This window comes from Mus caroli, unplaced genomic scaffold, assembly GCF_978045245.1.
Source record: "Mus caroli unplaced genomic scaffold, Mus_caroli_1 scaffold_10, whole genome shotgun sequence".
Lineage (NCBI taxonomy): Eukaryota > Metazoa > Chordata > Mammalia > Rodentia > Muridae > Mus > Mus caroli.
Genome location: NW_028227265.1, coordinates 35,436,102 through 35,462,537, shown reverse-complemented (window position 1 = coordinate 35,462,537; position 26,436 = coordinate 35,436,102). Strand labels below are relative to the sequence as shown.

The 26,436-nt window shown below is 44.6% G+C and overlaps 2 protein-coding genes across 5 annotated transcripts in view; one reads left to right on the top strand and one right to left on the bottom strand.

Annotated features, from left to right (window-relative positions):
- Positions 1 to 15,328, top strand: part of Ogfod1 (2-oxoglutarate and iron dependent oxygenase domain containing 1) — a 31,569-nt gene extending 16,241 nt beyond the window's left edge. For 3 of the 4 annotated variants that reach the window (XM_021170840.3, XM_029480446.1, XM_085843698.1), the window contains exons 5-13: positions 1,333 to 1,449; positions 1,987 to 2,078; positions 2,270 to 2,398; positions 2,778 to 2,891; positions 4,354 to 4,433; positions 4,688 to 5,001; positions 10,281 to 10,403; positions 10,781 to 10,839; positions 11,507 to 15,328. In XM_021170840.3, the coding sequence (XP_021026499.1) occupies positions 1,333 to 1,449; positions 1,987 to 2,078; positions 2,270 to 2,398; positions 2,778 to 2,891; positions 4,354 to 4,433; positions 4,688 to 5,001; positions 10,281 to 10,403; positions 10,781 to 10,839; positions 11,507 to 11,668 (1,190 nt within the window). In that variant the 3' untranslated portion in view covers positions 11,669 to 15,328. The remainder of the gene's footprint in view (positions 1 to 1,332; positions 1,450 to 1,986; positions 2,079 to 2,269; positions 2,399 to 2,777; positions 2,892 to 4,353; positions 4,434 to 4,687; positions 5,002 to 10,280; positions 10,404 to 10,780; positions 10,840 to 11,506) is intronic. The other variant, XM_085843697.1, reaches the window with a different exon arrangement.
- Positions 15,329 to 15,394: 66 nt separating this feature from the next.
- The window catches only part of Bbs2 (Bardet-Biedl syndrome 2), a 35,600-nt gene continuing 24,558 nt past the window's right edge, over positions 15,395 to 26,436 (bottom strand). The window contains exons 12-17 of the mRNA XM_021169818.2: positions 26,032 to 26,161; positions 23,822 to 23,953; positions 22,212 to 22,349; positions 21,412 to 21,524; positions 17,162 to 17,310; positions 15,395 to 15,791 (exon numbers count right to left, since the gene is read on the bottom strand). Coding sequence (XP_021025477.1) covers positions 15,685 to 15,791; positions 17,162 to 17,310; positions 21,412 to 21,524; positions 22,212 to 22,349; positions 23,822 to 23,953; positions 26,032 to 26,161 — 769 coding nt within the window. The 3' untranslated portion in view covers positions 15,395 to 15,684. The remainder of the gene's footprint in view (positions 15,792 to 17,161; positions 17,311 to 21,411; positions 21,525 to 22,211; positions 22,350 to 23,821; positions 23,954 to 26,031; positions 26,162 to 26,436) is intronic.

Below are 26,436 nucleotides of genomic sequence, written 5' to 3'. Positions count from 1 at the left end.
CCTCCTATCCGTACACACTTTGTGCCAGGTGCTTTTGCTGTTTGTTTTGCTGTTAGGATTAAACCCAGAGTCTCAACTTGCTAGGCAGATGCTACTCTGAGCTGTATCCTCAGTCCTTCTCTTCTCTTCTCTCTCTCTCTCTCTCTCTCCTTTTTTTTTTTTTTTTTGATTGGCATCTAAGTCACCTAGGTTGCCTTTGAGCCCACCCTGTAGCCCAGATTGGCCTTAAACTTGATTCTCTTGCTCAACCTCTGCAGTAGCTAGAATTGTAAGGCTTTGCTGCCAGGCCTTTAAGAATTATGGTAGACAAACCAAGAACCTTGGACATGCTGCTTCCAGATTATGTAACTGTCATGCTTTTCACCAAACTTTGGTTCAGTTCTTTTCACACAGTAATTTTACTATTGCTAAATTACTGCAGGTTAAGTTGCCATGAGGTGGCTTGGTTCTGTGGGTTAAAGGCACTTGCCACTAAATCTGACAATCTGGGTTACATTCCTGAGACCTACATGGTGGAAGGGGAGGACCAGCTTTCTACGTTGTCCTCTAATCCACATGTCCCTCTTCTGCCACTAATATCAAAATAAATAAGTGTTTAAATTAAAAAAACAACAACAGGAGCCGGGCGTGGTGGCGCACGCCTTTAATCCCAGCACTCGGGAGGCAGAGGCAGGCGGATTTCTGAGTTCGAGGCCAGCCTGGTCTACAAAGTGAGTTCCAGGACAGCCAGGGCTACACAGAGAAACCCTGTCTCGAAAAACCAAAAAAAAAAAAAAAAAAAAAAAAAAAAAAACAACAACAAAGGAACGTGTATACCCAGGGACACTAAGATTCATTAAGGCATTCTTTGGAATAGCCAAGAAATACAAACAATTTAATAACAAATAGAAATGCAATTAAAGAGAAGGTACATAGTGCCTCTATATAGTATAATAACTGCAGCAAATAGAAGTGATGTCAGGGGTGTATATTGATATGGAAAGACTCACTTTGTAATTTTGAAAAACCCAGCCCACAACCCACCACTATAGCATTAACATTTCTTCAAGTAAATACATATTCTTGAGGGGAAAATACTACAAAAGTATGTGGGAAAATAGTATTTGTAACTGTATTGTAGATCTGTCTGGATTCATTGTACTTAAAGCTTCCTATACTGTCTGAGCTCTGTTGCTTCCTTTACAAAGGAGAAGTGTCATTTTAAAACTGCAAGCCAGTTAAAGCTGGAGTCGGCCTTACAGATGTGTGTCAGGGCTGAGTGAGTGCAGAAGCAGATAGCAGCTGCTGTGTGTGCAGAGATCTAAATGATGCTCTGTGTGCTTGTGCTTGCAGATGCTCTGCTCTGCCATGATGATGAACTGGAAGGGCGCCGGATCGCCTTCATTCTGTACCTGGTTCCTTCTTGGGACAGGGACTTGGGGGGCACCCTGGACCTTTATGACACTGATGGTAAGATGGACGCTGACCACCTCCAGGTAGCTACTCCTAATTCCAAACATTTGCCTCAGGACAACCACTCGGACATATGATGTGTCAAATGAGAGCGAAACCGTGAATTAGCACAGTGACTACCACAGGTGGAATTAATGCGAGCCTGACAACCACCTCTTGAAGTTACATTTCAAGTTAGTTCTCCAGAGACAAAGCTGATCCGGATGAGAAGTGGGCCTTGCTTCTGTGTACTGACCACGGAAGGGTTAAAAAGCACATGTGCGTATGAGTCTGCTAACAGCACTCTGACAAGAAATCAGGTCTTTTGAGGGGGTACTCTCCACAGGTTGACTCCAGGAAAATAAGAACCTAATCTGGCTCTCATCAGCAATAGGTAGACAGTGTGGTAGAATCGAGTATCACCTAGCTGAACGAGCAAGTTTGAGTGACAGGTAGGAGGGACTGACTGTTTGAGACTGCCGAGAACCAGATGAGGCAGCCTGAAAGTGTTAATGATGCTGGACCTATTCATGGATGTCTTCTCTCCCAATGCAGAACACTTGCAGCCAAAGCAGATTGTCAAGTCTCTTATCCCTTCCTGGAACAAGCTGGTTTTCTTTGAAGTGTCACCAGTATCCTTTCACCAGGTAAAGACTGTAAGAGAAACCTACAGTGTACTAGGGATCAGGGGTCTGGCTCTCTGATCTCCCGTATCTAACTGTGTCTCCTTCCCCTTGGACTCGCTGTCCCAGCCCGATGGGCTCAAGCTAATGTGCCTTGACCAGCGCCTTCACCTGTCATCCTTTGTGTTGATGTGCCGACGGTCTTGCTCTTGCAGGTGTCTGAAGTCCTGTCTGAAGAAACATCACGTTTGTCTATAAGTGGCTGGTTTTATGGTCCTTCATTAACCAGGCCTCCTACCTACTTTGAGCCCCCAATCCCTCGAAACCCTCACATCCCACAAGATGTAAGCATAAATTATGGGAGTTCTTACCTTGCGTACATACTGTAGCATATCAGTTGTTTTTCTGTCTTTACTTGGGAGGACCATGAGAGCTGACATGTATTTTGCAGCGTTAGACATCAAACCAGGGGCCTTACATATGTTAACCAAGAACTCTTCCAATGAACTATGTACCCAGCATGTTTTTCTGATCTTAAAATTGGGTTTTGCCAGTGCTGGAACTCGACTTGGAACATCCACTTTTCGTACATAGATTTTGACAATGTTTTCCAGTACTCTTTGCTTGATAGGAGAAGCATGAAAAGTGAGAGCTGTGGACTGGTGTAAGGACAGAAGCTGTAGAGACTAACGCATCTCCTCTATCTGCTGCTTCTCTTGTAAGCATGAAATTTTATATGAGTGGATCAACCCTGCTTACCTGGAAATGGATTATCAAATGCAAATTCAAGAAGAATTTGAAGAAAGGTCTGAAATTCTTCTGAAGGAGTTTCTTAAGGTAGGCCACCATACCCTAGTTTCTATGTGTTGTCTGACATTTCATCTTGGTAAAATTGACTGCACCAAGATTTATTTTCCTTCTTAGTTCAGATGTTTATGTATTCTCTTCAAATGAAATACCCAAATCATAATAGTAGGCATTGCTGTCGGGTATATGCATGATATCCCCAGAATTCTATGAACTCTTTCTTTTAAGGTTTATCTTTTGTTTTTAAATAAAAACATGAATGTATGCACACATGCAAGTGGGTGCTTAAATGCCAGAAGAAGGCATCAGATCCCCTGCCACTGAGTCAGTTCCAGATGGGGGTTCTCTGTAAACAGCACTGTAATCACTGCACCCTCTCTCCTGTCCAGGACTGTATTGCTCAGTGTACACCCACGCACATACACATTTCTTCCCTAATAGGGACTTGGTATCTAGTTTGGGTATTTTTCTTTTCATTTGGTTAGTGTGGTACTTGTTATTTTTAATAAATAGATTGCTCATAGATTTTAATAGATAGTTGATCTAATACTGAATGTTTGACCATCACAAGGCAACTTGAGGAGGAAGAGAGCTGAAGTCAGAAGTCATGTCCTGGCTCAGGTGTCCCTGACCTGAGCAGCCGGTCTCACTAGGTGTCTGTTGTGTTCCTGGTTACAATGGGATGAGAGCCACCTTGCCTTGCCTTGCTGTTGTGAGAGCGGAGTGAAATAACACATACTGAGAGAGCACTTCATGACCATGGTGGATACGTGGACATACATTCCCAAGGGCTCTTCCTCCATCAAAAAGGAGGAGGGGTTCTATAAACAGACTCTGTCAGAATTTCACAGCTGACATTGAATGGTACAGAATTCGAGGGGCATTATCTTGTTACAGAAATAATAGTAACTAAACCACTGTGTGTAACTCCATCTCCAGGGGACCCACAGGCAATGCACAGATACATAAACATTCAGGCAAAATACCCATATGCATATAATAATTTTTTTTGTTTTGTTTTGTTTGTTGTTTTTGAGACAGGGTTTCTCTGTGTAACCCTGGCTGTCCTGGAACTCACTCTGTAGACCAAGCTTATCTTCTGGGACTGGAGACAAGAGGGTGGAATTGCTGGCTACCAATCTAGTGAGGAGAAGGTGAAGGAACCACAAGCTGCAGGTTCAGTGAGGGACCAGTGGAAGAAATACTTCTCTGGCTTATACCCACGCATGCATGGGTGCATGTATTCATGTGTACATATTCATATACATCACACGTATATATATGCAAATAAAAATCTTTAATAATAAACAGACTAACAATACTTGGCTCTTTTTAGGTACAGGTGCCACCGAGATCTTGTGTGAAAGAGGAAGTATTCAAATGGCCCTCTTAGGAGTCAGCCAGCTGATGTCCTACAGAGCTGCCTCTCCTGCTGGAATAGGGAGGGACTGTAGGAGGGTTTGCTCACTTCTTTTATTTGCTTCTTTTCCAGCCTGAGAAGTTTGCAAAGGTCTGTGAAGCCTTGGAGAAAGGAGATGTGGAATGGAAAAGCCATGGGCCCCCAAACAAAAGGTAGAGGTCACCATCACAGGCGATTCCATCTGGATTTAGCATCTCCCTCTCATCCGTGTTGCTCATCCCCAGTAGCACACTTGCCTTAACGTTTAGTTCCCCAGGCCGTGCTGTAGCAGGTCCTAGCAGACACTCACTGGTATCATTAAGTTGTGCCATCATTTAGGGAGAAGGACTCAAAGCTAATGGCCCGCTTTAATTGCGAGGGCAACCTGACGTGTGGGGCTGAGGGGCTGGCCATCGCTGCTTTCCAGGTTTTATGAGAAAGCGGAAGAAAATAACCTCCCTGACGTGCTGAAGGAGTGCATGGGTCTGTTCCGCTCTGAGGCGCTCTTCCTGCTGCTCTCCAACCTCACCGGCCTGAAGCTTCACTTCTTGGCCCCTTCAGAAGATGATGAGATTGAGGAGAAAGGAGAGGGGGAGACAGCCAGTGCTGCTGCTGGCACTGAAGAAGGGACTAGCCAACGCCCCTCGGGGCCAGAGAATAATCAGATGGCCGCTGGCAGCCACAGTCAAGAGAACGGTGAACAGGCAGACCCAGAAGCACAGGAAGATGAAGCAAAGAAAGGTGAGCTGGTGTTAGGCCCCACCTTTATTTTTGCCTGAGACTATTTCACATTCCACGATTTATCCGTGGGTGTCAGAATGACTGTGGTCTAAGGCGTCCGACTCAAATGATTTATCCTTATCCCTGTAAGAAGTACTTCCCCAGCTCTCCAGGATCGTGAGTTCTCCTAGGAGATGGCAGAGGTCAAATCTATACTCAGAAAACAAAGAGAGCTCACCCAGTGCTGAAGGCTTACATGGCATCTTGTGTCATTCCCTCAGGAGCACGCCCCTCGCCTGCTGCTAGTGTTCCCAGTCTGATAAAGTATACTAGCTCTTCTCCTCCCCAAAATGTTCTTCCTGCATTCCTTCTCATGCAGATCCGAGCAGTGGCACTTCCTCGGAGACGCTTTTCCGTATCACCCTCCCACTGAGGCTGCTCAGTCATAGTCATTCTTTGTCACATGACCCCGTTACAATGCTGTGTCCATGCTGCCGCAGTCTCTGTGAATTCATACGTGCATCAGTCCTGTTGTGTGTGGAGGAGTCATTTGGAGTTGTTTTTGTGTTTGGAGTCATCCATCCCCTTTGGCTCTTAACAGTCTTTCTGTCTTCTCTTCTACATAGCTCCCTAGGCCCTGAAGGGAGAGTTTGATAAAGACATCCCATTTAGGTCTGAGTATTCCAAAATCTCTTGTTTCTCCATATTGTCCAGTTGCAGGTCTCTGTGTTAGTCTCCATCTACTGCAAGAAGGAGCTTCTCCGATGGCTGAGTAAGATCTATGGGTCTAGCATAATCTCATTAAGAGTCGTTGTTATGTTCCTTTAGCAGAACACTATTAATTGGTTTTTCCTTAGACCTGTGATCTATCCAGTCTTGGGTTTGGGCCACCAATGCGGTGTCAGACGTGGGTTCCATCTTGTGACATAGGTCTTAAATCCAGTCAGTGTGGTGGGTCACCCCCATGATGTTTGTGCCACTGTTACCCCAGCATATCCCTCAAGCAGTTCACCTTTGTAGATCACAGGGTTTGTGGCAGGGTCAATGGTTCCCTTTTCTCATCTGATAGCATGCAGGGTACCCTCCAGGACCTTGATTTCTCCATGTTCAGTGAGATATGTAAATGCTGTCTTCCGTAATAGGCCTTACCATCAGTTTATGGAGAATGACCAATAACCTTAGCAATGGCCTTAGCAATGTTTGAGGGTTTCCATGGAGATGCTTTGGCCAATGACTCAACTAAATGTAACCCATTCCTGGCACCGGAGGGTTCACTCCATGGCAAAAGACGGCTAGTTGAGACCTTGTCTCCTCGTTCTTTGTTGACTCCATTTATATTTCTTGCCCATGTGCTTGTATCTTAGGAAACTTCTACAGTAGTAGGTTTCCATATGACCCTCAGGTGGCCCTTAGTGTTAGTTGTCCCTCCCCATATTTCCATGCGGAGATACTTTCCTCCCCCTTAGACCCTTGCTCTAGCCTCTGTGGCTATATGGACTGTAGTATCAAATGCTTAAAAACTAATACCCACCTATAAGAGATAACATACAATATTTGTCCATTGGAGTCTAGGTTATCTTACCTAGGGTGATTTATTTTCTAGTTGTTACTTTTCCTGAAAATGTCATAATTTCATTTTTAACATCTCAACAATATTCCATTGTGTAAATGTACCACATTTTCATTATCCAGTCATTGGTTAATGGACATCTACACTGTTCCCAATTTCTGGCAACTAGGAGCAGAGCAGCAATGAACATAGATGAGCAATATATCTGAGTAGGATGTAGAGTCCTCTGGGTACACACCCAGGAGTAGTAGTGATCTTGAGCTAGAGCCATTCCCAGCTTCCTGAGGAACTGCCACACTGATTTTCATGGTGGCTGTACAAGTTTGCATTCCTACCTTCAATAAATATGTGTTCCCCTTTTTCCACGTCCTTGACAACATAAGCTATCATTCTTTTCTTTTTCTTTCTTTCTTTCTTTCTTTTTTTTTTTTTGGGGGGGGGGGGAGAGGGTGTTCAAGACAGGGTTTCTCTGTGTAGCCCTGGCTGTCCTGGAACTCACTTTGTAGACCAGGCTGGCCTCAAACTCAGAAATCTGCCTGCCTCTGCCTCCCAGGTGCTGGGATTAAAGGCGTGCATGGCCATTTTGAATGATATAAGATAGAATCTCAAAAGTACTTTTATTTTTAATTCCCTGATGACTACGGATGTCGAATATTTTTAAAGGGTTTCTCAGCCATTTGTGTTTGACCCTTTGAGATTACCTGGCTTAGTTCTGTACCTTGGGTTTGGTGTATAAATGTTTAAGTTCCAATATCATCTTGTAGGTTTTTCCTCTGAGTTTTTAGTGTCCTTCCCTTCTCTTCTGATTAGTTTTGGTTTGAAATATCTTGTCAGATACTAAAATGGCTTCACCTGCTTTCTTTTTGAGTTCATTTGTTCAGAATACCTTTTTCATCCTTTTTTGTTCTAAGGTGATATCTATCCTTAATGGTGTGGTCTGTTTCTTGGATGCATCAGAAAGCTGTATCCTCTTTTCCCATCCATTCTGTTAGTTTGTGTCTCCTTAGGAGGAATTGAGACCATTGATGTTGAGGGTTATCCACAAACAGTGTTTATTGATTCTTCCTATTTATTTATTTATGGTGTGGGTTTTTTTTCCCACTATTCTGATTGACTGGTCTTAGATTATTTATTCCTTGTTTTCTTGTGTGTAATTAAGCTCTTCAGACCGAAGTTTTCTTTCTAGTGCCTTCTATGTAAATAAGTGCTGCTTAAATTCAGTTTTATCCTGGAATATCTTATTTTTTCCATCTATGGTGATGGATAGTTTTGCTGGGTATAGTAATCTGGGCTCGCATCTGTGGTCTCTAAAAGTCTGTAGAACATCCATTCAGGCCTTTCTAGCTTTTAGAGTCTCCACTGATATGTCAGTGTTATTCTGATTGGCCTGCCCTTACTTGATCTTCTGGCTGCTTCATCTTTTTCCCTTGTAGTTTTTAGTATTTTTTTCTTTTGTTCTATACATTTGGTGTTTTAGTTATTTTGTATCATGAGGGATTTTTCTGGTCTTGTTTATTTATTGCTCTATATGTTTCCTGTAGGCAATTAAATGCATATATGTAAATGCCTATAAATATCCTTCTTTACAGTGGAAAATTTTTCTTCTATGATTTTGCTGAAAATATTCTCTGTGTCTTTGAACCTGGGTTTCTTCTCCTTCCTCTATTATTATTATTATTATTATTATTATGTGTAGGTTTGGTCTTTTCCTAGTGCCCCAGATTTTCTGGTTGTTTTGTGTCTGGGTTTGTTTGTTTGTTTTAGATTTTCTGTAACATTTCTTGTCCCTTGTCCTCAAGGCCTGAACAACTCTCCTCCATATCTCACACTCTGTTGGTGAGGCTTCTCTCTGAGGTTTTTGTTTGACTTCCTAAGTTTTTCACCTCCAGTTTTTCAGATTGGGGTTTTCTTTAATTATTCTCTTTCAACTTTCATATCTTGAACCGTTCATTATTTCATCCCACTGTTTCTTTGTGTTTTTGTAGACATCATTAAAAGATTTATTCACATACTCTTTAAGGTCCTTGAACATATTCATAATTGAAGTCAGTGTCTTGTGCTTCAGCTGTTTTGTATTTCCCAGACCCTACTGTAGTAGAGTTACTGGGTTCTGGTGCAGGCACTTTATCTTGACTCTCCATGTTTGTGTTTCTGTCTAAGCAACTGTAGTTATGATGGAAGTGAGTCTAGGTGTTGATATCTTGGTTCCTATTGCCCTCTCTGGATTTTAGGAAAGTGTGGTGGTGGCCATGGGTTTCTTGGTAGAGAATGCTTCTACAGGTCAGTGGGTACAGAGAGGAATAGAGATAGGCCAAGAAAAAAGGCTGAGGAACTGTAGGAATGAGCTAGGGCATCCTGTCCACACTAGAAGTAAAGTCCCCAGGGAGTTGGAGGCGTGGTGAAAGGAGGGGCTCTTGCAGGTAGTCTGCAGAGACAAGGATGAAGGAGCTAGGGGAGCCCTGGGTCTGTACCAAGAGTTGGAGTCGTTAGGGAATGGAGGTAGGGTGAGAGGAGGGGCCCCTGAAGCGTGCTGCTGCAGGCTGAGGTGAGAGGGGAGAGCTTGTAACAGAGGACAAGGAAGATAGAGAACACCTGTGGCACCGAGGCCCATGGTAGAAAGTCTTTCTAAGTATCTGCAGCTGATATAGGAGCTAGGCTAGGAGGGAAAGCTGGAAATAGCTAGGCTAGGTCCCTGCTAAGAGGTGGAATCCTCAGGGAATGGAGGTAGGGTGAGAGGAAGGGCCCCTGCAAGTGTGCGGCTTCAGGGCTTCAAATGAGAGACCAGAAAAGAGAGTGAAAACCAGCTTACCTGAGTCCCATCCCACAGTGCTCACTGGGGATCCCAGGCAGAAAGTCTTTCTAGGTATCTGCAGCTGACACAAAGGAATGGGGTGGGCTAGGAGGGTCCACAGGGAGGAGCTAAGCTGGATCTATAACTAAGAGGTAGTAGAGGCCCCAGGTCTCCATCTTATTTTAACCTTATAAAATGTTTTGGAATTTTGTGGTTCTTTTTGTGGCACTGGGAATGGAACCCAAGATTTGGCCATGCCAGGCAAGCATTGTACCACTGAACTCTGTCCCTGACCCTTGGACATAATGAAATTTTGTAGTGCTCAAAGCTGGGCATGATGGAACACCCGTATCCTCAAGGCTAGTCTGGGCTTTATAAAGATCCCAGTTCTTCCAAATAGGCAGCAAGGAGGGCTAGACTGCAGCTCAATGATCAAGTGCCTGTCTGCCATTCCTGGCCCCTCAGTTTGACCCTCAGCAACAACAAAAAGTTTTAGTAATCAGTCTATCTGTCTACCTTCCATGTTTCCTGCTTTGATGGTGACATAAGAAATCTCTTCCTTGCTTTAAGATACATAAAAGTATGCTCAAGGTTTATTTACTGATTCATTTTGTGATTAAATCTCTACTTCGTCTAAAATGTAAAGAAACTGAAGCTCGGCCAGGTGTGGTGGCAGGCCCCTTTAACCACAGCGTTCATTTGGCAGAGGCAGGTGGCTCTCTTGAGTTTATGGCCAACTTGGTCTACAGAGTGAGACACTGGGGGGTTGGAGGGAGAAGAGAGAGATACTAAAACTCGGCATTCTCCCAACTAAATAGTAAGACCGTATAACTCCTACAACTTCTCTGACCGACACAGACCTTACGGTGGGTCCTTGTATTCTAGCACTTGTAATAAAGTTGTAAAAAGTTGGCCGGGCATTATTTTGTGTTTTCTTAGAATCGAGCGTTCCCATGTGCCAGGGGGAGCTGAGGCGTTGGAAGACTGGCCATTACACATTAGTCCACGACAACACCAAGACTGAATTTGCCCTGGACCTGTTTCTGTACTGTGGCTGTGAAGGTAGGGAGGAGCAGGGCCATGGATCGACTCCTTAGTCCATGCAGGCTCTCCGAAGCGACTCTCTCTAGCTCAGCCAACTCAGAAGTGCTGGCCTGGGGCCACAATCTCAGAATCCTAGAGGGGGTTGGGGACGGTGAATTTCAGTTTCCCCAAACAGAATTTATATCTGGGTATGGAAAGGTCAATTCCTTTAATTTCCTCTTTCAATATTCATTAGTAAGCCTGGGTTTCCGTTCAGCTGTCTGGGAAATTAGCCATTTAATAGAGAATCCATGATAGCAGATGCTAAAGGCCAATACAGAAGTCCCAGAGCCCCAGTTCAGCAGTCACTCACTCTGGCAGTGGGAGCTCAGTGCCCTTTGTCTTTCCCTCGTCAGGCTGGGAGCCCGAATATGGCGGCTTTACCTCCTACATTGCTAAAGGTGAAGATGAAGAGGTAAGTGGCTTCCTTCTGTCAAGTTCTCCTTTCTAACTCTTGACAAGAGTTCTGTTCTTCAGACACCAATTTATTTACCTGTTGGTTTTGTTTCTTTGTTTTGTTTGTTTGTTTGTTTGTTTGAGGCAGGACCTCACTCTACGGCCCAGGCTGGCCTCACCCTTGGCACAACACTCCTGCCTCCATCAAGCAAAAGCTGATGTTACAGGTGTGAGCCACCATGACGGCAAGAAATACACATTTTATGACCTCAGCCAGTGTTCTTAGCTGATAAATCCATGCTGGCCTGCTTCGAGGTGGCTCTGATTTCACAAGAACATACGGAGCTTGCAGTAACTCAGTAAAGCGAAAGGAAATTCACCACACAGTGGTGTGCCTTCCTGAGAGCCTGAGTTAAGAGGCTCACGCCCACCGCTCTTTCTAGGGAGTTGGAAGCAAACACATTAGGCCAAACCTTTTCCGGGTTTGTGCTAGTGAGGCAGAGCTTGTTGGGGAAGAGAACACACTTGTTAGACAGAGAAACACTCCTCTCCTGATAAAAAACTCTTTGGGACCTCCTCCCCAGCCTAAAGAGTCACCATGGAAACCACCTGCTCTGTGATGACTCTGCCGAGCGGAGCGGAAAATGAGCTCTGGGTTCTGACGTCTCTCGTGTTTCCTGTTACAGCTGCTCATAGTGAATCCAGAAAACAACTCTTTGGCGTTGGTCTACAGAGACAGAGAAACTCTGAGGTTTGTGAAACACATCAACCACCGCAGCCTAGAGCAGAGCAAAGCCTTCCCAAACAGAAGCGGCTTCTGGGACTTCGCATTCATCTACTACGAGTAACAAGATGGGGCAGAGCCAGCTAGCATTCACTCCACCAGTGCCAGGAACATGGGGTCTTCGTGGAGTGAGGGAGAGCGGGGCATGCTGGGTAACAGCGTCCTCCAAGCAGGCTGTCCTTGCAGGCTGTGCTGGTGCACACCTGTGATGCCAGCCTCGGGAGGCAGAGAAAGGGGACCTTCAGTTCCAAGGTCAGTGTGGCTTACACGGTGAGACCCTGTCCCCAAACAAAACAACTCTTGGTCATCCTTTCAGAAAATTCATGAGGGTCCTCAATCCAGACCTCATGCTAGAGCTATGTACTCATCCCTGGGTTGCCTGGGAAAAAAAATGTTTTTCCCCCACTGCAATTCTCTTCGTTCTGTAGTAACTGCCTTGGCAACTTTCTAACTTTGGTGATTTTTTTTTTTTAATTTATGGTGTTTATACAAAATTTAGCAGGGTCACTTTTTTTTTGCTTAGGGTGTTGTTTGGTTTTGTTTGGTTTCTTTTGACAGGGTTGTACTATGTAGCCCAGGCTAGCTCTGAAGTACTGATTCTGCCACCTCAACCTCCTAAGTGCTGGAATTGCAGGCGTGAGCCACTGCGCCCACCAGTTCCTGCATGTGCAGTCCGTGCAGCATGTGCAGTCCGTGGAATTGAGCATATTGAAGTGCCGTCACTGCCATCTGGAAAACACCCAGATCTCATAGGAAGTGGGGATGGTTTTCTGTCTTCCCATAGGGAGTGCTACTGCCCTTCTTTGATGACTGTTCGCCTCATGAGTGAATCGTGCAGTGGGTCTCGCTTCCTGATTGGCTTGTTTCACTTAGCACAGCGTCCTCGGGGCCTATCAGTGTTTCCAGTGTTTTTCTTCTTCACTCCTAAGTAGTTGTAGAAACTTGCTGAGCCCAAGAACTGTGACACACGGTGCTCCCACTGTGGGCTGAGCTCCACCCTGACTCTGAGGATAGGGTACCCTCGGGTACGTAGTGTTGCTCTCTTGGAAAAGGTCTGCCTGAAAACTAACATAGCCCCAGGAATTCCATAGCTGCTTACTGCCCTGTGTATTTCCTCTCGTCTACTGCCTTCCAGACCTGGCATCATGGCTTCTCTGAGTCTAGCCTCCCAGTGACTATGCGTTCCTAAATGCTGGAGGGCCGGGTGTGGAACTTGCCGCCTTTCCCTTCCTTTTGAAAGACCCCTGTGCTAAAAGGCAGTGTCAGGAGAAGTTCAGGAGAAGCCCTCCTTTTGTCTCTGGTCTTTCCCCTGAACTGCTCCATGGGGCTGTGGTACAGCTCTTCCCATTGTGGGGGTGTGCATGATGGCTGAGAGATGTCCTCACACCGCCCCACACCACATCTATTTGCTGGTTTCTTGGTTCCTGACTATCCTTGCAGGTTTCAGTGTGGACTTTACTTATTGGTAGGAAAAACGTTGGACCGTTAAGTATCTTATTCACACTTCTCTGACATCCTAAAAGTCCATCCAAATGCATTCTGTCTTTTACATTGGCTTTCAATTTGTTTTGTTTACCCCAGTCAGTAAAACACATTTTAACATTCATATCCTAGTAGATACTTACAAGTTTTATATGTTCTGGTATTAATCATAAAACAAAGTAATTTTTAAATAATGACATGAGAATATCCAGACCTAAACTGAGGGGGCATACTTTAATCCCAGCTTTTGGAAGGTAGAGGCAAGAGGATTAGGAGTTCAAGACTATCCTCAGCCGCACAGTGAGTTCAAGGCCAGCCTGGGCAGCAGTACACCTTGTCTCAGAAACAAAGATCGAGCCAGGAGTGGGAAGCACGCATCTTTATTCTAGCACTCAGGAGGCAGAGGCCGGCAGATGTGTGAATTCAAGGCCAGCCTGGCCTACAAAGAGAGTGTCAGGACAGCAGAGCTATATAGTGAAAACCCTGATTCAAAAATCAAAAACAAAAGACTCTCCAGACCTAGTTTGAGAGTTGTCTTCCCACGCCAGGCAGTGACCAGTGACGGGCTATTGCCCACGCATACTGTTGTAGACTCCACCGCACTTTAATCCAGAGTAGTGCTCAAGTGGGACTACGCATACTTTGTTGCTAATGGTTACTTTTGAAGCTTGCCTTTTCTGAACTGCTGCAGACTAAAGGCAGGCCCCCTCCCCGCACCGCCCCCATCCCACCCTCACTCCCCACCCCCACTCCCCACCCCCCACTGAAGTGCCTGAGTGGGAAGATCTCTGAAGGGTCCCTCTGTCTTTGCAGAGCCTCCTGGTCTGCAAGAATGATAGAACCTACAGGTTGCCTTTCTGCTCTTGTGAGCAGCTGCGTTTTTTCAGTTGCCACGTGCCGCATTGTTGATGTGTGGGTGAGACAGATGGTGTATGACAGTGAGCCCGTATGTCTACATTGAAGCTGAAAGAGGCCTGGATTCCAAATCACTCAAAGTCACAGCGAGGCTAGGGAGACCAGGCCACCTGTGCTGCCGCTGCATGAGAGTGCAGCCCAGGCAGCTGTGCACACAACTGTCGCTCGCAGGCCACCACCTTATGTGCTCAACTCACATGACCTGCTCAAAGTGTGCGCTGTTAAGGCGCTAACTCCCATGTGCAGACAACACAGGTGGAAGGCAGTGAGAATGAAGACAATCATAAGTGTGAGGGCCTGTGTGTGTGTCTGTGTGTATGTTAGTATTAACAGAAAACTCAGAAAGGTTAAAAATGAAAATAACTAGAAATATTTTTGTACAGCTATACAATGTAAAGTTTAAAATAAAGTTCTATTACGTAAGCTAAGGCTATTGAAGATGGAGTATTTTTAACATGTCGTCCATGTTGGAAGGCAGAAAAGCTTCCGCTTAGTCTGTCCAAGAATACTATCACGTTTGCACAAGTGACCTTGCCTCAGCTTGCAATTGCTTCATTCTTGATCCTGATTGCTTGCTGCTTTGGGATGGGGCAAGAGAGTCAAATGTGGGCTCTCAATACCTCTTGTTGGTAAAAGCTATGCTGCTTTCTGTGTGACCAATGGCATGTCTCTCTTAATAATGAGCCTCTAAATCTTTCTTGTTTTCTTATTGATTGGTGTTTTTGAGAAGGGTCTATGTACACCCTAGCTCTCCAACTGCTAAGATTCTAGAGTACCACCGTGTCCAGCCATGAACTTCCAGTTCTCATAACACCTTTTCCTAAAGGTGATATTCCCTCCAAAGATAACAATACATAAACAATGCATGTTCATTGTTGAGAATTTAAAAGTGTAGAAAAACACATAGGTTAGTTGAAACCCCTTGCCACCACCCTTTGACAACTGTGTGCTGCCATAAGCGTGTCAGCATGGCCACCCTGCACTGTATTAGGAAGCATGGCTCCTCTCTGTCCTCTCTTCCCTTTCTCCTGTTGGGTAAATACAAGGTTGTAAGGCACTTTGTCAGGCTGGGCTCAGAGGGAGCCACTAAGGCCGCCACTGCAGACAAGAATGAAAACAGTTTTCAGTGGTTCCTTAAGAATAAAAAGGAGCAGCCAGAGATGCATTTGGAGATCTGTATTCCAGCTAATGCTACCCCAACTGATAGACTGCCTTTAAATTTGTTTTTCCTTAATATAAATGTTTACACATACATTTGAGTGATAAAAAAAACGGATGTCTGTATTTTTTGTTTTCCCCCACAAAATAAAAGTGTTTGTGCATTTTGGCTATGGTGGTAATTTATAAACAAGGAAGACCAGTGCCTTTTATTTTTAATGAAAAAGTAGATACTCCATTTTAAATTTCAGTAACAATTTTGGGGGGAATAAATTTATATACTAACTTTATGTACAAAAACCAGTTAAACTCTGAAATGGTGATATATTTTAAGATACAAATCAGCAGCAACACCACTGATGTCAATGAAGGAGGCTTTCAGACGGAGTGCTTTGACCTTAACTGTATCAGTTAGCACGGTTTCATCCTTAGCAGCTGGATGCCCAGGCTGTGACCAGGAGCCAGCCAGGCTCCATGTCTAGACGGAAACCTTTTGCAGGGGCTTCCTTCCTCTTTCCCCGTCTCCTATGAAGGAGCAGTGCCCACTCGCATGATTCTGAAGAGGGTGTTGATGTTGTTGCTTCGAATAGCATCCCGACAAGCACTGATCACCTGGTTCTTTGGCTTTCCAACTGTGTGAGAAAAAACATTAAGTCGGTGCTTTCCAAAAGATGATTAAAAGGGAAATTAGAGATTCAAAGCCAAGCCAGGTTGGTGGCGCACGCCTTTAATCCCAGCATTCTGGAGGCAGAGGCAGGCAGATCTTTGAGTTCAAGGCCAGCCTGGTCTACAGAGTGAGTTCCATGATAGCCAGGCTACACAGAGAAACCCTGACTGAAAGAAAAGAGGTGGGGGGTAAGGACAGTTTGAAGACAGCATAAAACCAGGGTAGAAAAGAATTACATATACAAATTGTGCTAACTTGCTACCTCCTAGGAAAGACAGAATTTATTACAAAAAAACTTAGAGGTCATCCCAAGCCAGAATCAAAGTAGGTTTGTAGAGATGACTCAGCTTGCACGCCTAACAAAGGCAACTTGATCGAAGCAGCGGAATCAGCAGCTCCCGGGCCGCATTTCTATTTCCTGTGGCCTATCCCACAATTCTCTACACTTCCAAGATGGATGCTTGCCTAAGTCATTTTCAGTTGGTTTGTTTTTTTCATCCCTAACTTACAAAGTTATTTTCTTCCTTTAGGACAGTGGTTCTCAACCTTCCTAATGCTGCAACCCTGTGATATAGTTAATTCTTTTTAATTCTTCATGTTGTGGTTACCCCCAACCCTAAAATTATTTCTTTGCTACTTCATAACCACTTTTGCTACTGTTATAAATTATAATTTTCTGATATGTGACCTCCAGAGGGGTCACACCCCACAGGGCGATAATTGCTGCTTTAGCAGCTACAGCAAGATCTTAGAAAAGGAATTTAGGGTTTTATTCCTTTTTTTCTTTTTTTGGATTTTGGTTTTTCGAGACAGGATTTCTCTGTGTAGTCCTGGCTATCCGGGAACTCATTCTGTAGACCAGGCTGGCCTCGAACTCAGAAATCCGCCTGCCTCTGCCTCCCAAGTGCTGGGATTAAAGGCATGTGCCACCATGCCTGGCTATTTATTTATTTATTTATTTATTTATTTATTTATTTATTGAGACAGGGTTTCTTCATGTAGCCTTGACTGTCCTGGGAATCATTCTGTAGGCCAGGATGGCCTATACTTACAAGAGATCTGCCTGCTTCTACCTCTTAAGTGCTGGGGTTAAAGGTGTATGCCACCATGCCCTGCAAGGCTTTATTTCTTTAAAAAACAAAACAAAAAAACCAAAAGTCTGTCTAGAGAAAACTAAAGACCTGGGTTGAGTAGTAGAAGCCAGGGCCAGCTCTGGAGTGTTGAAGGAAGGCTGCTTTGGGCTTCATTGTGAGTTTTATAATATATCCACAATCTTCCGTGACCCTCATGTTTTCAAAATACCACAGACAAATCAGGTACCAGGGAAAGACTTACCGCGCAGACGGCCTGCTCTTTGGATTGCTTGGTTCACCGCCTTCAGGTTTCCTAGCAGTTCTGTGTGGTTGTTACAGCGAATCTTGTATCCATTCAGCAAATCTTTATTAAGGTCATAGAGCTCCATGTAACGACTCTTCATTGTTTTCCTGTGTAAATCAATAGAAGCCTGGCATCCACACTCAACAAGCCTCTGACTTGTTGAAAAGGAGAATAGCCAAGCATGAAGGCACACAGTTCAAAGCCAGCCTGGGCCACCAGTGAGAGCCTGGGCTCAAAAGAATGGAAGAAAGGGAGGGAGGGGGGAGGGGGGGCCAGGGCAGGGCAGGCAGGCACATTTTTAGTTGTATTCTCACTAATACCGACTAATTATTGCTTTGAAAACATCCAAAAGTTTCCTTAAACATACCCTCTCTTTTTTCCCAGATAAATAGAAAACAAGTGATCTTTTTGAGTAATTGGTCCATGATTTGTTTAGATTTAGAAACTTAAGCTCTGGTCTGGTCTGTAGGGAAAAGACGGCAAGGCAGTGGCTGTCTTTCCTTCAAGTTTCAAATCAGTAATCCGTTAAGTAGAAAGGCCTACTAGTAAAAGATTTCTAGAGAACAGACTCATCTTCATATCTTACAAGCTTTAATAAAACATGGGCCTGTAAGATGGCTCAGTGGATAAGGGGGCTTGCTACCAAACCTGATAATGTGAGTTCAATCCCCAGAACCCACATGATAGAAACTGTCTTCTGACCTCTATACATGCATGCACACACACTCATGCCTCTGCCCATACAAAGTAAATGAAATGAATGCAAAAGAAAAAATTAAAAACATAACAAAATATTACTATACAACAATGAAAATTATTTAAGTAAAAATGCTGAACTCATGCCATGCTGAATACAAAATGGTAGTTTCTCTGAAACCCTGGCAATTTCTTAATACATAGGCAGCTTTAGCTTTCTCTATACTTTTGTTTAAGGAAAAGAAAAAACTCTTCTATAATGCTACATCTTTATTACATAATTCCAAGAGAAGTAAAAATTCATGTCTACAAAACTCATTATAAAAATATAACCACCAAAATCTGGGAACACAGGCAGCCACCAGCTGGTGAAGGGGTAAACTGACCTCTCTGTGTGGCATACTACCCATCAATAAAGAAGGGGAAAAAAACCAAAAACAAACCTGACCCGTACAACAGCATGGATAAATCTCAAAGGCATGATGGTAAGAGAAAAAAAAGGCCAACTTAAAAGCTTATATGTGGCATGATGGTATTGGGCAAAGGTGAAACTGCAGGGTAAGAGATGGTCCCTGGAGATGAGGAAGTAGCGACACAGCGGCCCAAAGGAATCAACATCCTACATCTTGATTGTAGCAGTAGCAACACCGTCAGGGAAGTTCTGAAAACGGTTCTATATTACAAGCTATATATCAACTAGATTTACACAAATAAAAAAATATTCACAACTATGTGTCTACATGGGAAGTCCAAATGAGTCTGAGAAGAACATAAAGGGTTAGGGAGGGGCTGGAGAGTGGCTCAGTGGTTAAGAGCACTGACTGCTCTTCAGTGGTCCTGAGTTCAAATCCCAGTAACCACATGGTGGCTCACAACCATCTATAATGATAACTGATGTCCTCTTCTGTTGTGTCCAAAGACAGCTAGAATGTATAGTGTACAGCTACAGAGTACATAAAATAATTTTTTAAAAAAAGAATTCAGAAAGAGCTAGAAAGGGTGAGCTTATTCATCAGTAAGTCTCAGAGGATGAAAACATTCTAGGCCTAGATAAGATTGTATAGAAGCTTCCAGAATTAAGCCTAGGTTAGCAGATGGAGGCAGTAAGCCTCAGAGACAACAGTTGCATCAGGTTTTGTTGTTTTGTTCTTTGGGGGGGTTTGTTTATTTTTGAGACAGGGTTTCTCTTTTTAAGCTTAGCTGTCCTGGAACTCACAGAGATCCTCCCGCCTCTGCTTCCCAAATGCTGGGATCAAAGGTGTGCGCCACCCCAACCTGGCACAAGAACAGTTTTTAAAGACTGGACAAAGCCGGGCATGGTGGTGCATGCCTTTAATCCCAGCATTTGGGAGGCAGAGGCAGGTGGATTTCTGAGTTCAAGGCCAACCTGGTCTACAAAGTGAGTTCCAGAACAGCCAGGACTATACAGAGAAACCCTGTCTCGAAAAATCAAAAAAAAAAAAAAAAAGATTGGACAAAAATAAGCCCTTGAAGTGGCTGGTACCCAGATGAAGGAAGCCTCACAGCACTGCTGAGAAGCAGACAGAACTGGAGTGAGTTCGAAGCCGTCCACCATGCACTCTTGGCTAACATGACACCATGTTAATGTCACTTCTTCCACAATTATCAAGTTTAACATGATGGCAACAAAACTAGTGTTACTTTTGCTCCAGAATTTGTCTGTAGCCCCACACAAGAAGACTGTGAGTTTGAGGCTAGCCTCACAAAACTATACTAAAACAGAAATACAGTATGATCCAGCAGCCTGCTCTGGCTTACTGACCACGAGAACTGAAATCAGGGGCTTTAAAAGATTAGCACTGCATGTGCACTGCAGCACTGTTCACAAAGCTCACACACACACACACACGCACGAGGAAGCCCCTGGCACATAAAGGAGAAACAGCTTAGTAGGCAATGAACTACTCAGCCTTCAGACAGAAGGGCATTCTGTAATGTGCAGCAACCTGGTTGAACTGTTTGAGCATCAATGGAAAATGAAAGAAGCCAAAAGACAGATAAAATACTACATGATGCCATTTCTATAGGGAATCTATAACTGCCAAAACTGATAGCCAACAAGTAGAATGGTATCTGACAGGGGCTGGGGAGAAGGGAAAGCAGGGAGTTGTTAGGGGCACAGAAGACCCTGTACTCACAGAGAAGCACTAACAGAACCAGGAAAGTTAACCAGGCAGGGGAGTATCCTCAATCCAGAAAGCTGAGAGTGGATTTTGTTAATGACCTGGTGACCTTTTTGCAGTCTGTGGAGGCAGACCTCACCCCTTTTGCTATAGAGGCAGACCTCCCCCAAATTCCCCAGGATGATTATCCCAGACTCTGCCCTCCTAGACCATTACCCATCCTTACAGAAGATGTCACATGTACATTATGACCTGCTGACCTCTATGATGTCTTGGTCAGAGACCACACTTAGATTCTAGACCTTTCAGATATGAAACCCACCCTCATGGTCACATGTACTTTGTAAAGGAGTTTCTATGTGGTCACACCTTAACCTTTATTGTGCACCTGGAATTGGACTGACTGGAAGCCTTTCCCTAAATTGTACTATGTTTTAAATATACTGACAATGAACTGCCTGCATTAGACTCCCTGAGGTCTGGTCCAGGTTGATGCAGTCAATCTGCCTCAACCAGTGTACACTTCATAAACCATCCAGTTTGTCACTCTTCCAACTAAATAAGTGGAAGCAGTCTGTACATGGGCGTTAAGTACTCTTTCAGCCTGTAATGTGTTTATAAGCTTTCTCGGTGTCCTTCATGTAGTGGCCATCCACGACTCACTGCCCTATTGATGGATCTCATAACACATCCGTCATGCTCTTGATGTTACTTTTGGTTTCCATCTGGGGACTTGCTTTGATTTTGATATGGTTTAAGTGTGCCCTGCAGAGGTCCTCGGCGTGTTAATATTAAGTAGTAGGACCTTTTAAAGAGTGTAGTCCAAGGTCATTAAGGGTGCAGCCTTTGGAAGGGATTAAAAAATCTCATTGGATCCTAGTTAGTCTTCTCAAGAGAACTGCTGTAAAAGAAAAGGCAAGTCTGCCTGGCTTCCTATATTGCTATGCAGTTTCTTGCTCTTGCTTGTGCTCCTGCCATGATGACCCCCACCATTGAGAAGGCCCTGACCAGAACTAGGGCAACATTATTTGGACTTTGAACTTCCAAAAGCTAAATAGAAAATTCTTCTTTATACATTATTCAGTCTTTGGCATTTTGTTGTAACAATGGGAAGCAGACAACTACAGGATTTTTATACCCAATGCCTTTATGAGTATTGTATAAATACATAAAATGAGTACAAGTTTCTCTAAGCCTTACACTAAAAGCAAACTGCTGGGTCACAGAATACATTTTCAGCTTCACTGATAATGCCAACTTATTTTCCAAGGTAACTGAATACATTTGGACTCCGCCAAGCACCATCTGAGGGTTCCTACTCTTTACCGCTTTGACTAGTCACTTATGCCAGCTCCGGTAAATACTCACATGTCCCTCATCAGCCGAGCATCCTCCGCTCTGACCAGCAAACTTCGGATGAGGTTAGAATTATCAGCCATGTCGGCGCTGAGCTTTTGGTGCACTGAGTGATACTCGTCCACCTGGAGACCAAGAGCACACATAGTAGCGGGACCTCACCACCCTCCCGAGAGCCAGGCAGACTGAGAAGACTCCGCCTGCCACAGACAGAGCCCTCGTCCTCCCGCTCAGTCATGCCATCCTAACTACCTCTATGCTTCATCGCCTTTTAACAAATGGTCTATACTGCCTTCAGTGATGATGCGCCAGGTTAGACCTTCCTAGGTCAGCAACAACGATCCGAGCAACATACTTATTAAGGTTTTAGTGATTCTCAGTGATAATGGTGAGATTCTGGTTTCTCTGCGGGTCTTTTCCTTAGGAGGGAGCAGTGTAAGGCTGAGTAGTGAACCGTGAGCACCATTCAGCTACAACCCTAGCCCTAACAGTGGTGTTTTACACTACAGCCAACCATAATCCTTACTTTTCTTTTTCAACTTTGTGAATTTTTGGAAAGCAATGAACTCACGAGCAACATGGACACTGCAGATTAGATAAACAGAAAGTCACAGTGTGGGGCATGCATGAGAGAGCATCCTCTGGAACCAGAAGCAAGGGATGAAGAGGTGGCTTCACCTTTACACAAGTCCTCTAAGGAACTCACACACCGAGGGTCAGCTACATTTTTACAAAATTCTTTAGGACGTGATTATCACATGGTGCGAGCGCGTGCGCACACATACACACACACATCTTCGCTAGTGGCTTACCTTCACCAGCACTTTCCGTAGTTCCTCGAAGTACACAGGGAAATCTGCTTCTACCTGAAGGTCTTCAATAGCAAAAAAGGATGCGATCGACTGGATGATGTCACCAGCAAGATCAATATCGTCAGTATTCACAGTGATCTACCCAGGGGAAATGGGCAAGTTTAGCATCCTCACGGATGGATGAGAGTCAGCCCCTGACTGTCTCCATGCTCCACACAATGCTAGAGAACATGGTTGTGACAGTGTGAGGTCAGGCTGCTTTCAGGAAAATGTAAACCCCAGTCGTTATTGCTTGCAGGTGGCTAAAGGTCACTCCTGTGACCTTATAAACTAAATGAAGTATTAGTCAAACAATTAAAATGATTTTGTGCCAAGTGTCATTCAAACCTAACCTCCCAAGTTGCTGGGACTATAGGTTGCGCCATTGCACATGGCTTTGCAACCAGGAGAAAAGAAAAACAGCAAGCAGCCAAGAGCAAACACATGGTAAACAGTAAGCGATTCCTGACGTTTTTCTGTGTCCTGATATCAAAATGCCTGCAGTGGGAATGGGAAGCTGGAAGTGCCACAGTGAGCAGCTCCACCCTGGGTGGAAAGCTCAGTCAGGAATGCCAGCTGTCTGCCTCAGTTTCCCCAGTCTGCTGGACGGTGTGTACCTTATTTTGCTCTCTGTTTGGCTTCCCCAGCTATCTCTGCTGGACACTGTAAAATCCTGTTTGGTGGCATTCTGTTCTCTAGTGGCTGCTGCGCTCTCTCCTGCCACTGACTTATTTTTGCTTGCTGTAGACTTCATAAACGTAGTTATTCAAAATAAAAACTATAGCCATCTTGGCTACAGTGGATCATTCTCCAGGCTTACAGAGCAGCGCCCTCTGGACTCCCAACCATCATGATCTTTTTATTATTATGATTTTCACTTTTACTTTTTATTTTGTTTTGTTTTTAGAGAAAAAGGTGCATAGCCCAGGCTTGAACCCAAAGATCTACCTGCCGCTGCCTCGTGTGTGCCACCTCAGCCTGCTTCCTCATGGTTATTTTTAATTGTCAACTTGACCCAATCCAGAATCAACTGTAAAAGAAGTTTACTGGTCTGGATTGGTGGGATGCCTGGGAGGGGATTTTCTTAGTTGGGTAAACTGAGGTGTGAAGACCCTGATGGGCAGCACCGTCTCGTGGGCTGGGGCCTGGACTGAGGAAGCAGAGTGCAAGTGACACATGCCTCAGTTCTTCCTCTCTGCTCCTGGACCGTGCATGGAAACATGGGCAGCTGCTGCTACCGAGACCTCTCCACTGTCACAGTCTAAGGCTGCAACTGTGACAAACAGACATACTGTCTCCTCTCCACTGTTTCTGCAGGGTCCTTTGTCATGGTAACAGGAAATGACACTAAGACACCAGCTCTCCTCAAATTATAGAAGGAATAAAAGCCAAGAACAAGGCACAGCACTGCTATTCCAGAGTGAACCCCAGTGTCAACCATGACACCAACACACTGGGCTGGGACACTCGCTTCTGTGATCTTGACGGCGTGAGTTGTACTTTGTATGTGAATGGTCAAACAGCATGGTAGGTAGAACCCTATGCCCACAGTGTCATACATCATACATCACCTCACCACTTTGTTTCATTTTTATGTAGAGCTGGCCACCATTGCGTAACGATGTGAAACAGACGTGAAACGGGGAATTCTGAACATTACTGTCTTCCGGCAACAGAAAGTTCTGGTTGAGCCACGTGACCATCTTAAAAATAATAGAATGAAGTGTGCTTCAGTTTTTAAAGTACTGTCATTGTGAAAGAATCCTTTCTCTAGTCTTACTACTTGGTTTTTTTAAAGACATTACACCCCACCAGTCCCCCTACATACACAGGCACACTCCCCTTTCCCTCCTTCCTGGTCTTCAGCAACACTCACAGTTACCACGGGTCCCCGAGCAGGCACAAGTCCTTCCTACTTAGACATTATCTTACATGTGATGCACAAAGGACTGAAGGGGGCGCTACTTGTCTCTCACAGCTTTTCTGTACCTGGACGGGACTGTCTGCATGGGGCTGACCCACTACCATGTCATTTTTTTAGTGAAGTATACATGTGCATACTCGGACGCAGGTTTTCTGCAGTTTTGATGCTAATTCTTTACAGTGGTTTACAATCTACTCCCAAGAAAGAATCACCCGTGAGGCTATCTATCTAGAAGGGCCTGCCTAGTGATCTGAGAATCTATATAGTTAAAACTCTTAAGAATTCAGAAGCCAGTGTCCCACCCTGTCTTCTCTGCCCTGGAAGCAGCTCCCCTGCCGTTCCTCACCCTGAAAATGTAGGCCTGCTCCAAGTTCTGCTCCACCTGCTCCTGGGTCAGGAGCCGACCACTATGCCCAGCTGTGTTGAATCAACAACCAGAAGCACTGGCTGATGGAAGCCCTGCTCATCAGTGCCACATCTCCTGAGCTGACTCATCCCGAGCTGCTGTGTCCATGTCAGCATCAGTTCAAGGGACATCAGCACAGCAGCCAAGTTCACTGAGGCTGGGCTGGCTCTGGGGCTGGGACTGGGACTGTGTATGGGAAGCATCCTCACTGGCTATGCCAGGAAGCCTCTCTGAAGCAGCAACTGTTGGATTTTTGGCTTTGCCCTGCCAGAGACCACAAGGCTCCCTCGCCTAATGATGGCCTTTCTCATCATCTTCGACGTGAGAAGCAGCCGTCTCCACCTCCAGCTCCCACAGGTCTTTCCCATGTCTCATGTGCCTCTTCCTGAACCTCCCTGGAAGTATGGGGAAACTAGGGCTCAGAGAAGTCAAGCAAGAAGTGGATTAATAAGAAGAGTTCTGAAGCTCAATCAAAGGTACAGTCCACTGCCATGGGTGGTAAGCTATAAAAAGCATTTTACACCAGTCATGGGATCTCCTAGGGCTCCTTATGCAGTAGGCAATGCTACCCTCCCATTAGGTGGGCACTCCTCAAAATCATTAGAAATTTAGTTAAGGTAGCACTTGAACGAAAAAACAAAAATGCCCCCATCTCCAGATCCTACCTTTTCTATCTTTCCCCCCTTGAGACTTTTCACTATGCAGTCAAGGCTGGTCAAGAACTCCTGGGTTCAAGTGATCGATCCTTCTGCCTTCATCTTGCAAGGAACTGAGGATATAAATGAATGCTGCTACCCTAGACATCTCCACTTCCCTTCTCTTGAAACACTAAGGCATGACAACTACACTAATATCATAACAAAAGAAAGAAGAGAATTAAGAATAGTAAGAATTCAATTGTAACTAAGGATTACTTAGGAAAATGTGTGTCTTTCAAAGTTCAGAGAAGAAAAATTTCAGCAAATTTTGAGTTCTGATTTATTTTGGTTTTATGAGATAGTATCTCACTTATGTAGCCCAGGCTATCCTGGAATTTCTGACGTAACCCAGGCTATTCTCAAACTCATGATCCTCTCACCTCTGAAGTTCTGGAATTGCAGACAGGCCTATGCCCACCACGCCTAAAACCAGTATGTTTCACTGTAAGTTACTAACCAGAGCCAGCAAGATGACTCAGTCAGCAAACCATGTCAGTCTGATGACATGGAGGAAGAGAATCAACTACCAAACATTGTCCTGTGACACTCACACCCACACCACGGCATGCACACATGCAACCATAAACACACAAACGCAGCCCACACATGCATGCATTAACAAAAAATTAAGTAAAGCTTAAAAGTTCCTAAGCAAACTCCATACTACATAGTTCTTAAAATTTGTTGCTACCAGCATGACATTAGATTCTCAGGTGCAAACTATAAACTGAGAGCAAAGAACACAGGACTCACCCTCTGTGTGCGCTCGGCAACACTGAAGTTCACGTAGCTGACAGGTTCGCTAGCTGCATCTGGGCTTGTCAATGCATACATGGTGAATCGGGGCAGCTGTCTTGTCAGTTCAAACACATGGAACTGGGTGCTACGGCCAAGCAATGAACACAGAGGAATGTTTGGTATAGTGTTAGTCTGCATTCCCCACCACCTGCTTTTTAGAACAGGGTCTCATGTAGCCCAGGTTGGCCTTGAACTCCTGGTCCTCTTGCCTCTGCCTCCCAAGATTCCATGCACACCTTGCCTGGCTCAGTACAATGCTATTTCACAGTGAGGGCTCAGGGAAAAAAAACAGAACTCATTACTGCGTCACCACCAACAAATGTCTATAGGTTACACTGAAGACAGAGGGAAAGTTTGAGG